Genomic DNA, 13,597 nt, shown 5'->3' with positions numbered 1-13,597 from the left:
TAGCGGGAGGGGCCCGAGTGGCAAAAATATACAAGGGGAGACAAATTAGCTTGTCAAGCCTTCCTCCCAGACAGCAGCCAGCACCAGCTTCTTGCATAAGCAAGCATCTCTATTCCAGTCCTGCTGCACATCCTTTATTTTGGAATTTCTTCCTGCTCCAATTTGTGGTTCTAAAAGTACTCAGGAATTAGTGTGATATTCACAAAAAATGCATATGGTGGCTGAGGAACATCTTACAACATTCAGCAATTCACATTACTCACACTAATGTAATGTGAAGTCTCGTATTAATTCTTTAACTTTGCAAGTAGATGGACGTTGAATGCTAAAACTGTGAATAGTTTCATTTCTATAAAATCTTCAAAAATTGAATTAATATTTCATCTCTATTTAAATACTTTATTTAAAAATCTGATCTTCAAACTGTGATGGGTAGTGTTTTAATTTTGATAGATAATTTTATGGAATAAAAACACTTTTGAAAACATAAAATAAATTTTCCTGTGTTTACATTTACGTTTGTTTACTTTTTTTTTTTTGAGACAGGGTCTCACTCTGTCACCCAGACCCGGGTGAGGCTGACAGCAAAGCTAAGCAGTGCAGTTGCTTGGTTCACTGCAAATCTTGGTTCACTGCAACCTCTGCCTCCTAGGTTCAAGTTATTTTCCTGCGTCAGCTTCCCAAGTAGCTGGGATTACAGGCATTGCCACCACGCCCAACAAATTTTTGTATTTTTAGAAGAGATGGGGTTTCACTATGCTGGCCAGGCTGGTCTCCAACTCCTGACCTCAAGTGATCTGCCTGCCTCAGCCTCCCAAAGTGCTGGGATTACAGGCATGAGCCACTGTGCCCAGACATGGTTCATTTTTATTTAGCCCATAAAATGTATTTTATTATTTTTATTTTAGCAAGATTACTAATTGTTATAAGCAAGATTTTCATCACTGGTGTTCTATTGATGGCAATAATCTAAAGGATTAAAAATAAAATAAAATAGAATCAATTTAACGTATATAAAATTTGATGGCCAGATATGGTGGTTTATGCTTGTAATCCCAGCACTTTTGGGAGGCTGAGGTGGGGAGATCACCAGAGGTCAGGAGTTTGAGATCAGCCTGGCCAACGTGGTGAACCCTGTCTCTACTAAACATACAAAAACTTAGCTGGGCATGGTGGCATGCACCTGTAATCCCAGCTATTCAGGAGGCTGAGGCAGGAGAATCACTTGAATCCAGGAGGCAGAGGTTGCAGTGAACTGAGGTCATGCCACCACTCCAGCCCGGGCAACAGAGTAAGACTCCATCTCAACAATAACAACAACAAATGTTATATACTTTAAATACCATATATGTATATATATTTATATATATACATATATGTATAACTTGAATATATATTCAATATAATCCCAGCTACTCAGGAGGCTGAGGCAGGAGAATCACCTGAACTTGGGAAGCGGAGGTTACAGTGAGCTGAGATTGTGCCACTGTACTCCATCCTGGGTGACCAAGTGAGAATCTGTCTCAAAAAAAGGAAAAAAAGAATTGTAAGTCTTATTATTTATCTGAACATCATCAGCCTAACAACAAAATACCCAGAAATGTACAATAATTAAATTCAGACATTCCTGATATTTTATCACTCTCCAATAAAGCTATAACTTTACACATATATTTCAATGTACATTGTGAAGGTATATTTGTCAAGGTGGGAAAATCGAATCTATTTAACACTCTGCTGGCTTGCTTTACAATCTTCAAATATTTGACAAAGATGTATGTATTTGTATTTTTGCTCTCAGTTCTCCAAATTTAGGGAGAGGCCTGTCCACTCCCCACCTACCACCTCTCATATTGTAGGGCCCAGGCCACCTCTGCTGGTGACTTCACATTTGTGAGCAGCCGCTCGTCTGCCAGCCAGCCCTGCCTGCCCCAGTCTGCCTTTTAGAAGTGCTCTCCATATGGAAGGTCCTTATGCTTATGTCTTGTGCATGAGGCCATATTTCCAGGGCAGTGACCACAACTTGACTGGCCGCTCCCACAGACCCTGTACTCCTTAAAGTCCCTTCAGCTCCAACAACACCTGCAGGGGAGCCAGGGTACCCAGGGTCTTCCATCCCCAGTTTTTGTTAGGCCATCCCCCTGCTGCACCAGGCTGGTAGCCCCCTGCCAGCTAGCCAGGCAGTGGTCTGGGTGACCTGTGGCCCACAGCTGTTTTCCTCTGTCTCTGCACCCCCACTCAGTCTCCCTCCTGCCCCTCTCCTCTTACCCGCTTCCTCTGGACCTACTAGTCACAGTGACCCATTTTGGGCTAAAGACACCACAGTGTATCTTCAGTACCCTGACACCCGGGCCAGCAAATCTCCACATTTCTTGCCCACCGCCCTTCCTAGCATCTTTCACAAAGAGCTTCCAGAGAGCAGGAAGGGAGTTCGGGAGGTGGGGGAGCAGAGGAGCGAGCAGGAGACGGAGAGGCCGGAGACCTGGCTTCTCTTCCTATGTCAAATGGGGATACTGGCACCTGCCCAGACCCTGTCTTGGAATAACAGGGAGAACCAGTGAGCAGGGTGGGACAGGGCTGTGTAAACTGTACAGTGTGCAGTGGATGTAACAGGGGCCGGACCCTATCTCCCTCGTGTTTCCTGCTCAGACTGGCACAGTGCTGAGGGCCCATCTATTGTAATACTGCCCACCATTTACAAGGGCTGGCCATACTCTCTGTATGAGGCCAAGGTTTCTATGTATGGTATCTTCCTCCTCTTAGCCTCTTGCTGCAGATTTATTATTATTAGTATTATTTTTGAGATGGAGTCTTACTCTGTCACCCAGGCTGGAGTGCGGTGGCACTATCACCACTCACCGCAACCTCTACCTCCCAGGCTCAAACGATTCTCCTGCTTCAGCCTCCTGAGTTGCTAGGACTACAGGTGTGTGCCACCACACCTGGTTAATTTTTGTAATTTTTTTTTTGTAGAGACAGGGTTTTGCCATGTTGCTCAGGCTGGTCTTGAACTCCTGAGCTCAAGTGATCTGCCCACCTTGGCCTCCCAAAGTGCTAGGATTACAGGCATAAGCCATCATGCCCAGCTGCAGTAGATACTTTTATAGATGATAAGCAAAGGATTGAGAGGGACTGGGGTCTCTTGGAGTCATACTCTTACTACCAAGCCAGTCTAGACACTAAAAATCCAGTCACCAACACACATTTCCTGAGCTCTCCTGTGTGCCTGGCAGACAGATGGGGCCCCTGCTAGAGAGGTCCACAAGCTAATGGTGTTGACAAACATGCCAAGCACATTGCGTGAACAAAGGTGGCAGGACACGTAAGGCGTGGAGGCCTTGACGGTGGATTAAAGCTGTTTCCCGGCCTCAACCCCAGCCTGGCACAGTGCTGGACCCACCACAGGCAGCAGTGAATACCCAGGAGTGAACAAACTTGTTTCCCTGCCATCCACCGCCCCAACCTAGCCAGTCCCTGCGTGCCTCCTGAACATCGAGGGGGCTCTGGATTTTTTAGGCCACTCTCTCCTCTGGGACCACCACCCTAAGGGCACCCTCACTCTTGGTGTCTGCAGGTGCCCCAGGCCTTTGCAATGGATTGTATGTTGAACCTGGTGAAAGCAAAACTGTACCTATCTGAGCACAGAACCCCTTATATAATAGATACTCAATACATGGGTATCAGATGAGTTAATAAGTTCTTAGCAGTGACTGACCACTTCGATGCCTGGCTCAGTTCATCCTGACCACTGAGGGCTTAGTTCAAATTCTGAATCAAAGAGGGGATGGGGGGGCCAGAGCAGAGCTGATAAAGAGTAAGATGCTCACTTAACCGGATGTGGGGCTGTGAGCAGGTCCTGGCCCTCTCTGCCCTTTTGCTGTACAATCACTGGCAAATCACTTCACCTTTCTGGGTATCCACTGAGTCAAGCAGGGATTAGCACCATGTTACAATCTCCTGATTTTAGGGAAACACAAACAAAACCGGTTACAAACATAAAGCCCTGAGGCTCAGAGACAGGAGGTGACTCGGCCAAGGTCACACAGCAGGTCACAGAGTGTTGACTAACACCCAGGCCTGTCATGTTCTGTTGGAGAGGGAGCGAAGAGGTTGACTCCCAGAGGCCTGAGTGGGGAGGCCGGATAATTGGTAACATCTCTTGTGATATCACAGGGGACAGGAGAGGGTAAGAGCAGGTGCCATGAGGGCTAACCCAGGCGGACATCACCAGTGAAAGTGAAAGTCATGTAGTCAGAGTCTTAGGATTTAGTCAGTACAGCCAGGAAGGGCAACCTGTTTATTCGTTCCTCGAATGTGTTGACCAACGCCAGTTCCCCTAAGCTATCCCTGAGCACCTTCTATGGAAAGACGGAATGGGTGGGCAGGGAAGAAAAGCCAAATTCAACTCAGGTGGGGATGGGCCACAACGGCCTTGATTTCCTCTGTGGGCATTTGCTGCGTTCATGGCCTTGAACTAACCTCTGCCCTTATGCCTTGCCCACCTCCTGCTCGTCACTGATGCCCTCTGGGCTGGGTGGATGGGCTGGGGAGGAAGAACTACAGCAGGGCACCAGGGCCAGCCTCTAGGGCTAGGGAAGACCTGGACTGGTTGGAGAGATTGCCCAAAGCCAAGTCATCTGGGAGAACAATGGGGGCAGCAACTCTGTGGGATTTTGCCTCTGGGAGCTGACAGAGAAAGACCTGGAGCTGGAAGAGCAGTGGAGCACCTGGTGGCTCTCAGAAGGCACTGCTCTTTCCTGACCACACAGCCTGGGATTCCCCCTTCTGCACACCCCTTTCTAACAGCTGTCTCTTGCTGGTGCCAGTTCCCGGGCAATCAGCACCTTACATGCCTTATCTCATATAATCTGTGCACTAATCATCCGCAGTGGACTGTCACACTCCACCCATGCTCCATCCACATTCACATCATGGGGCGCACTGCGTTTCAAGCACCTGGCAGTGTGGGGGTGGGCCACCCTCAGGCTGCCGGGCTTCCTTTGCCCACAAGCAGGGCCAAGACAGCCCCTTACCAATGACTGAGGAGGGAGAAGCAGAAATTCTCCACCATCTTTGCCCTTGGAGGGCCAGCCCTAGGGTATGATCTACAGTGTCCCCACCAGAGTTCCTCTGGAAGACAGAGCCAAAGTTTCTTCTACAGAGCTTGGCCAGAAAGAGCCTCTTGCATCTCCTCCTTCTCTTTGTGCTTCTACGTTTTCTATTCCTTTAGCAGGGAAGTTTCCTAATGAATCAGTGTCACATGAATCCTTGTCTCAGGGTCTGCTTCTAGGTCATCCAACCTCAGACACCTGAGGTGGGTGCCATTAATGTTTCTATTTCAGAGACAAAGAAACTGAAGCTCACAGACATGAACAGTGTCCTGTGAAAGATCCCTATCTTGCAAGCAGCAGAGCGGGCACTTGAATTGACATCTGCCAAGTGCAGAGCCAAGCACTGACCCCTCCCCTTGGGCCCCGCCCCTTCATCTTTGAAGCAGATTTACATCCCCAAACGCCACTGTCCCTTTCTGGTCATTGAGGCTAACTTTCCTTCTCTCTTATTTTTTTTTTTTTTCAACTGGAAGGAAAGGAGAAGAATGTGCAGATGATCCAAGGGGGATGACTAAGTCCTCAGATTCCTCTGGTTGGCTCAGACCCTGTTTTGGTCAATCCTTGTGAATCAGGGCGGGTCTGACATTCTGGGAATGCAGGGAGACTTCAAACCATCTTCATGAAAACAAGTTGTAAAAACACTGGCCGCCACTCCAAGTGGCCAGCTGATAGGCTTGGCTCCACAGAGCTGGGTTGAACAAGTTCACCAGACGGGAACGCACAGCAGGAAAGACCTAGGCTAGACCCGAAGGAAGAACTTCCCTGTAATTGGGAGCTGGGCCCAGAGATGGGGTTGGGAGTGGCCTCTTTGGAAGCAGGCCATCCACATCCTGACCTTTCCAGGCCTTTCTTGTTTGCAGTGTCTATGAAGCAGCTTTGGTGAGTACAGAAGATGCAACAACCACCAGAGGCCAAGCCTGCGCAGCCCTGAGCTTCAACTCCTGGCCTGAACCTGGTTTATGAGGATACTCTGAGCTTGTGGGGCTTCTGCCTCCTGAGATCCTCCCCACACCCCAGGGTAGTTGCTACTACCCTACCCTGCAGATGTGAAGACTGGCAGAGGTCAGGGCAGGACTGAGGGCTGCCCACCCAGCACTGCACCTCCTCCGCGCTCTGCCCTCCATCCACAGCCATTCCTCTAGAAAGCACCACCCCCTACAGGCAACCTCCCTGCCCCTGGCAGAGGGCTAGGCGGGTGTCTACAGATGACCAGCTCACCCTCCTCCCTCTGGCCTCTTCTCTCCTCTTCTGGTTCCTTCCAGTCAGCAGTGAGCAGGCCTGGGGCTCAGGCAGTTCATCCTCTCCACCCCTTCCCAGCTCTCCTCCCTTTCTCTCCTTCTTTCCTTCTCATCCAAACTTCTGAGAGTTGTCTACACCCATATCTCCACTTCCTGCAAAACCCACTGCCCTCTGCTGCCACGAGGTTCAACAATGGCTTCTGTGTGGGTAGATCCACGGGGCACTTCTCCATCCTCAGCCAACACTGCAGACCTCACCCTCCTAAAAACTGCTTCCTTCCTTGGCTTCCGGGACATTGATTGCCTGGGTGTTTGTCCCCCTTTCTGGCCCTACCTCACCAGCCCCTTCACTGACTCCTCTCTCTGTCCAGGCCTGAATGCTGCTGCTCTCAATCCTAAGCCCCCTTTCCCACCCTTGCCCTTCACATTCTTCTTGGCAGTATCGTCCACCCCACAGCTTCAACCACCTGTCTCTACCTGGACCAAGCTCAAGATCCAAGTATCCTGCAATTCCCTGGTTATCTGCACCTGGACAACCCACAGGAAGCTCACACCCACAGTGGCCAAATGGGAACTCCCCTCCCTTTCTGCATATCTCAGGGCATCTCCATTCCCTCCAAACTCTAGGCCTGAAAGATGAGAATCATCTCCCCATCTCCCTCTTCTTCAACCTCCACAGTGCCATCTGATGCCAAGCACAGCTCTGTAATCCATCTCCTTCCTCTCATCTCCCACCAAACAGCCCTGGAGTTGCCACTCAAACTCCTCCTGCAGGAAGCCCTCTCTGACTCCAGCCATGCCTTCATCTGTTTTCATATGCCCTGTATAACTATCCATTCAGCAGCCATGCCAGTGTCCAGCTCTGCACAGCTGACTGCCTGGGCTGGCTCTGGAAGGTAGGGGGTGGGTCTGATCTGACCCTGGATCCCCAACACCCAGGCCAAGTGCAGCATGAGGGGTCCCAAAGAGGTTACTCAAATCTGGGAACTTGTATTTCTTTTTTTTTTTTTTTTTTTTTTTTTTTTTTTTTTTGAGACGGAGTTTCGCTCTTGTTACCCAGGCTGGAGTGCAATGGCGCAATCTCGGCTCACCGCAACCTCCGCCTCCTGGGTTCAGGCAATTCTCCTGCCTCAGCCTCCTGAGTAGCTGGGATTACAGGCACACGCCCCCGTGCCCAGCTAATTTTTTGTAATTTTTAGTAGAGACGGGGTTTCACCATGTTGACCAGGATGGTCTCGATCTGTTGACCTCGTGATCCACCCGCCTCGGCCTCCCAAAGTGCTGGGATTACAGGCTTGAGCCACCGCGCCCGGCCGGGAACTTGTATTTCTGCTGAGTTTGCCACATTGATGAGGTCTGGATCTTCCCTCGGACCACAGGCCCCCAGAGGCAAGGCGTGTTCCCTGGCTTGGCCCTTCCTCACACTTAGCCCCTTTCAGAGCACCCTAACCTGCCTGCCATTTATAAGGAGATTATCATGGGGGCCCTGGAGAGAGTCTAAGAGGCCCACCTCATACTCGTGCAAACGTGTGAATGTACAGAAACATCCAAAAAGACAGAGCACGTATTCACAGACAGACACAGGTGACAGGAGTGGGCACACGGCGAGAGCACACAGGCTCCCGGAAGTACATGCAGTTGTGCAAAGACAGGTCCACAGGGACACAAATGTCCTGTAAACAGGGACCCAGGCCATGGCCTCGCTCAGAGTCCCCTGCTCCAGGGGTGAAGACTTCGGCTTGGCCAGGGCTCCAAGCTGGTGCTCAGGGCTCCAGCGCAGGGGCTCAAGGAGATGTGGCAACATCCCCCTGGACAGTCTGGTCTGTTCCATTTGGACTCTGAGGCTGTGATCAGAGTGGGGAGGGATGCTGGGAGAGCAGAGGGTGAGAAAGCAGGAGCTGCTCTCCACAGACAGGGTTAGGGGCAGAGGAGGAGGCCACCAGTCCTGCCAGGCTCCACCAGACCCCTCTGCAAAGGTAGTTACACTCCCACCCTCCCCTACCAAAGAGCCAATCTGAGCAGAGAACAATCACGAAGTTTATAATATGCCAGAAGGGGAGGGAAAGCAAGCCACAGTAGGTATGCACATCACATTCAAAACCGATGTAAATAACCTGTACCTAACACCCAGGTGTGAGTCCCATCAGTCTTGACCTCTCCCTACACCTCCAAGTCTAGTATCTCCCCAGACCCTGTTGATTTGGCCTCATAAATGGCTTCCTCATGATGGTACTCAAGCCTCTCATACTGCTGCCTGAGAAACAGAAGGACACCCTGGAACCTACATGCAAAACTTTTCTCAACCTCCCTCTTTGCCTCAGGGTAGCCCTGCTACCTGGAGCTAACTCCCTGCTCCAGGGACTCCACTCTCCACTCAACACGTTTACAAAGTTAATTTCTTCTGTGTAGAATGCCTTTTCACTTTCTTCAGTATGGTGAACTCCTATAGATCCCTCAATACCCAAATGGGAAATGCTGCTATTCAATGGATTGGCTTCCACAGTGGCAGTCATGTCCTAAAGTCAGCACATCACGAATAAGTTGCATATGGTCAAAACCCCCCTTGGCTTTATATAGTAACCATTTCTATGCAATCCCAGGCCTTCTTCTAGGCATTTCCTGTTTTTACTTATCTAACTCTCACAACTGTAACAGATTGTATTTCCAAAGACATCTGCCATCTCCCACACCCTCTTCTTAGAAAGTGATGCTGACACCAGTCCCATGGATAGAGGTGGGGTCCCTGTTACCCCCACTTGAATCTGGGAGGGCTTGGGAGTAATGGCTGAGGTGACACTACTCCACTTCCAAGGATAGGTCATCGAGTGTGATGCAGCTTCTGCCTCCTTCACCAGGACGCCCCTGCTGCAGCCCTGCACCCTGTGTAGACACCGTGACTGCTCGGAGACTTCTTGCTGTGGGAAAGCTCAGACAAGCTGGCAGAGAGGGAAAAAAAGCCTCAGACTACACAAAGAGCAAGAGAAGCTGGGCTAAGCTCTGGGTGCCCCAGCTCCTCCCAACTATAAATGCCACCTGTCAGAAACTACATGAGACCCTGAGCCAGAGTCACAGGGGTGAGCTTAACTTAAATTCCTGGCCTATAGAAACTGTCAGATAATGATTGTTCTTTTTTTTTTTTTTTTGAGACTGTCTCACTCTATTGCCCAGGCTAGAGTGCAGTGGGACAATCTCAGCTCACTGCAACCTCTGCCTCCTGGTTCAAGCGATTCTCCTTCCTCAGACTCCTGTGTAGCTGAGATTACAGGTGTGCACTACCATGCCCAGCTAATTTTTGTATTTTTAGTAGAGATGGGGTTTCATCATGTTGGCCAAGCTGGTCTTGAACTGAACTCCTGACCTCAGGTGATCCGTCCACCTTGGAAAGTGCTGGTATTATTGGCATGAACCACCATGCTCAGCCATGATTGTTCTTATATAAAGGCACTAAGTTTTGGGGTGATTTGTTATGTGACAATAGTAACTGGAATAACTATAAAGTATGAGCTACCATTCTCCCCACTTCAGAGAAGGATCTGAGGCAGAGAGGCTAAGCAACTTGTCCAAAGGCATAGAGGCAGTAACTAGCAGAACCAGGATTTGAACCCAGGCAGTTTAGCCTCAGAATCCGTACTATTCACTACTATGCCATACTGAGTGCCTCCAAGGTCTGATTGGTCTCCCATCCCACAGCAGGCCTCAGGGAGTGGTTGCTGAATAAATGAGTGAAGGAAGGAATAGGCAAATGAATGAATGAAAGTGAGCAAAAGTAGAGTGAACTCCCAGGTGTGAGGCAAGGACCTTAGACAACCTGCACCATGCAAATGGGTCTGGTATGAGTGCCCTTGCTGCTGAAGCAGCTCCACTGTCCACAGCCCTGGGGGAAGTCAGGTGATCAGAGGAGACTGGCAGGTGCCATTGGCCTCCACCCACCATAGATGCTCATCTCTTGAGCCTCTTGAGATGTTGATCTCCCAGCCCCCTGCCTCCCCCAGCCTTGAATGCTGCAGGATTAGACACAGGCCCCTGGGGAGCTGATCCCTCCTAAGGACAACACTTGCAGATCTCAGGGACTGTAGGGGGAAGGTCCTCAGGCTGGGAGGCTGGAAAGCCAAGTTTAATCCTGGCAAGGCCACTGATTGGGCTGTGTGAACTTGGATAAGTCTCTGCCCCTCTCTGTGCACAGGTGCTCTCCAGCTCCAATATTCGAAGACTTGCCAGGTGCTCAGCTGGCCTCATGGATGGGCTGCAGGCGAGCTGTGGGTCCTATAGCCATGGGAAAAAGGGACCTGTCCCTAGAGGGAAAGTGGATAAGAGAATAAATCCCACCTACTGCTCACTGCAAGCCTACTGTATGCCACACATTTCAACATGAACAATTTCTACTCCTTGCAGCAATCCCACTGGGCACAGGTGAGAAGAGTCTTAGACTCAGCTAAAGGGAGGCTAAAAGCCAGGGTCCAACCCAGGCCCATCCGATTTCAAAACTCTCACTTCTGTCACAAGAGCCAAGAAGTAGAAGCAACCCAAGGGCCCATTGACAGGTGAATGGACAGACAAAATGTGGCCTAATCACATAATGGAGCAGCATTCCGCCTGAACAAAGACGGGGATCCTGCCACAGGCTACAGCACAGATGAACCATGAGGACACTATGCTAAGTGAAATAAGCCAAATACTGTATGCTTCCACTTACATGTGGTATCTAACATAGTCAAACTCAAACAGAAAGTGGAATGGTGGGTGGCAGGGGCCAGAGGAAGGGGAAATGAAGAGTAGCTGTGTGACAGGTATAGAGTCTCAGCTTTGCAAGATGAAAAGCTCTAGAGAGCTGCTGTACAAGAATGTGAATATAGATAACATATGGAACCATATTTAACAAGGTTAGGATGATATATTTTATGTTTGTTAACATAAAATGGTACAATTTTTAAAAATGCTCTCACTCTTGAGGCAGATGGGGAGATTAGAAAGGGTATTAGGAAGGGGAGACCAGAAAGGCTTCATAGAAGAGGGACATTTGAGCTGGGCAGGATTTGGGCAAGTGCAGATGGGCCTGGGGCACTATAGACAGAGGCTTGGACCTTTGGGCCCCTGGCCTCCCTCTCAGGATCCAGCTGCCTCCACCCCATGCCACCACCAGCCCTCCAGATCACCACCGAAAAGCAGTGCTCCAGAAGAGAGCAGGCATTGGCTTGCAAGATGGGATTTCCTGAACACATACTATGTGCTCCCAGGCCCACTCACTGATTTGGGCCAGTCTTTGTCCTTTTGGAGTCCCAGTCTTCCTGTCTGTATCATCAGAGAGTGACCTGTAATTCCCAGGTGTCCTTCTGATTCTCACACTGGGAATAACCTCTGAGCAGAAGGTGGGAGGCACCAGAGACCTGCAGAGAGGGGAACCAGAATACTCTCTGGTCAAAAGACCAGGAATCTGGAGCCACAGCCTCATGATCCTGCCCCAGGCGGCCTCTACTCACTTCACAGAAGGGAAATCTGAGAGCTAAGTGGGTTTGGTTTAATTCAAACTTAACCAACATGTGCCAGCACCTACTATATTTGTGATAGGGCTACAATTCCTCCCTCAGTCCAGCACTGTTTCTCCTATTCCATGCTGCCAAAAGTGGAAAAGACTCTAGCAAAACGTAAAGCATGAATCATTGCAGTCAGAGACAAAATCCTCCATGCCTACGGCTCTCTCCAAGAATCCTGACTCTTGCCTCTTTTCCCTGGCTCTCAGGAACCCCCAGTTCCTCCCCGAGAAGGAACAGGGCGGGGCACTCCTTGGTTCTAATAACAGCTCCACCAAGTATCAACTGGGTCTTTGTGTCTCATCTGCATCATTGGGATAAGGACCCTTCTCAGAACCCCTTGGGAGGGTTGGATATAGCAAAAGCACAAAACGCTGAGCCCAGGGCTTGGCACACAGTAGGCATTCAATAAAAGGTCACCATCATCTGTTCTCTCCTTTCCAGACAAAGACATTTTCATTGATCGGTTGGTTCCTTTCAGCGATGCTTTGTTTGTTTGAGCTCTTCCCAGAAGACACTCCCTGCAGGAACACTGGGTGATACTCCTCAGCCAGCCCCAGGGAGGAGGAAGGAGGAGGGATGAACTTACTTGATGGAAAAAGGAAAATTCACCATTGAGTAGACACAAGAGAGCAACCCCGGGGAAGACCAGTGGCTGCCCCTCCACCTAGGAGGACCCAGGGTGGCCCCAGATCCTGCTTAATAAGCTCCCTGGGGCCTGGCTGGGAGGCCTGATATGATCTGGCTGCTACTTAAATCGCACAAAGCCTTCTATTCTTAGCTGAGCAGGGGCCTGGTTCCATCCCAGCTGTCCATTAGCACTAACCAGCCCCAGGAACACTATCACAGTGGCCAGTCAAGACCACAAGGAAGGGGCAGCCCTGTGATCTGACTGAAGCCCGAGGCCCACCTGAGGGGGCTGCAGAGGACTCCCCAGTTGTCAGAGTGTTCACAGAGCCTGAGAGGGGCTCACTGGCCTGGATGAGGGTTTGGATTGTGACACCAAGGCCACCTCCAAGTCTGGATTTCATATCACCAAGATTCTATGGTTCCATGATCCCGTGTTTCCAAGACGTGGAAATTGAAAGAGTCCATGGTTCCAAGGACCAAGGTTCCAAGATGCCAACAAAGACAGGATGCACCCTGCCCCTTGCCCCTCTCCTTCTCCGTCCATCCCTTCAGAGGCAGAGGATGGCCAGCTCTATCCCAATCCTGGGGTCCTCAGGCAGGGCAGTGGCACAGACAGCATGGTGGACTCAGCATTGAGGTCAGCAACACTTGTTTTATGCCACCCCTAATCCACTGGGGCAAGAATCCCTGGAGAACTTCTGGGTACTGTAGGACATACAGGGAAAGAAAGAGGGGAAGGACCAAAGCTGCCTTGGGGCCCAATGCCAGCCACTTCTGGGAAGGGTGTTCAGTGTCTGCTCTGTGCCAGAAGGGCCAGCATACCCCTGTTAAGCGAGCACAGGGAGGCTGGGTGGGCTGCCCAAGGTCACAGGCTGGAAAGTGCAGGAGCCGGGCCAAGAACCCCAGGCTGGGCTGGCTTCAGAGATTACTGTTCCCCTCACCCTGCTTTGCTCTAGGCCACAGCTTCCTGGGACCACTTCTTCCAACATCCTCTTTTAGAGGGGAAAACTGAGGACCACAGGGAGGAAGGGCCTATGATCAAGGTCACACAGAGAATTGGTGGCAGAGTCGGGCATAATCCTTCCCTGGC

General features: G+C 50.3%; 2 protein-coding genes across 20 annotated transcripts in view; one reads left to right on the top strand and one right to left on the bottom strand.

Moving 5' to 3' along the window:
- The window catches only part of LOC118145786 (uncharacterized), a 64,562-nt gene that overhangs the window by 7,970 nt on the left and 42,995 nt on the right, over positions 1 to 13,597 (top strand). Inside the window, exons 2-3 of the mRNA XM_078339136.1 lie at positions 6,721 to 6,848; positions 10,533 to 10,698. Of these exons, the coding sequence (XP_078195262.1) occupies positions 6,721 to 6,848; positions 10,533 to 10,698 (294 nt within the window). The remainder of the gene's footprint in view (positions 1 to 6,720; positions 6,849 to 10,532; positions 10,699 to 13,597) is intronic.
- GDPD5 (glycerophosphodiester phosphodiesterase domain containing 5) overlaps positions 1 to 13,597 on the bottom strand; it is a 90,815-nt gene that overhangs the window by 58,351 nt on the left and 18,867 nt on the right. The window lies entirely within an intron of this gene.

Source organism: Callithrix jacchus, chromosome 10, assembly GCF_049354715.1.
Source record: "Callithrix jacchus isolate 240 chromosome 10, calJac240_pri, whole genome shotgun sequence".
Classification (NCBI taxonomy): domain Eukaryota; kingdom Metazoa; phylum Chordata; class Mammalia; order Primates; family Cebidae; genus Callithrix; species Callithrix jacchus.
This window is presented reverse-complemented; position numbering and strand designations above follow the sequence as displayed.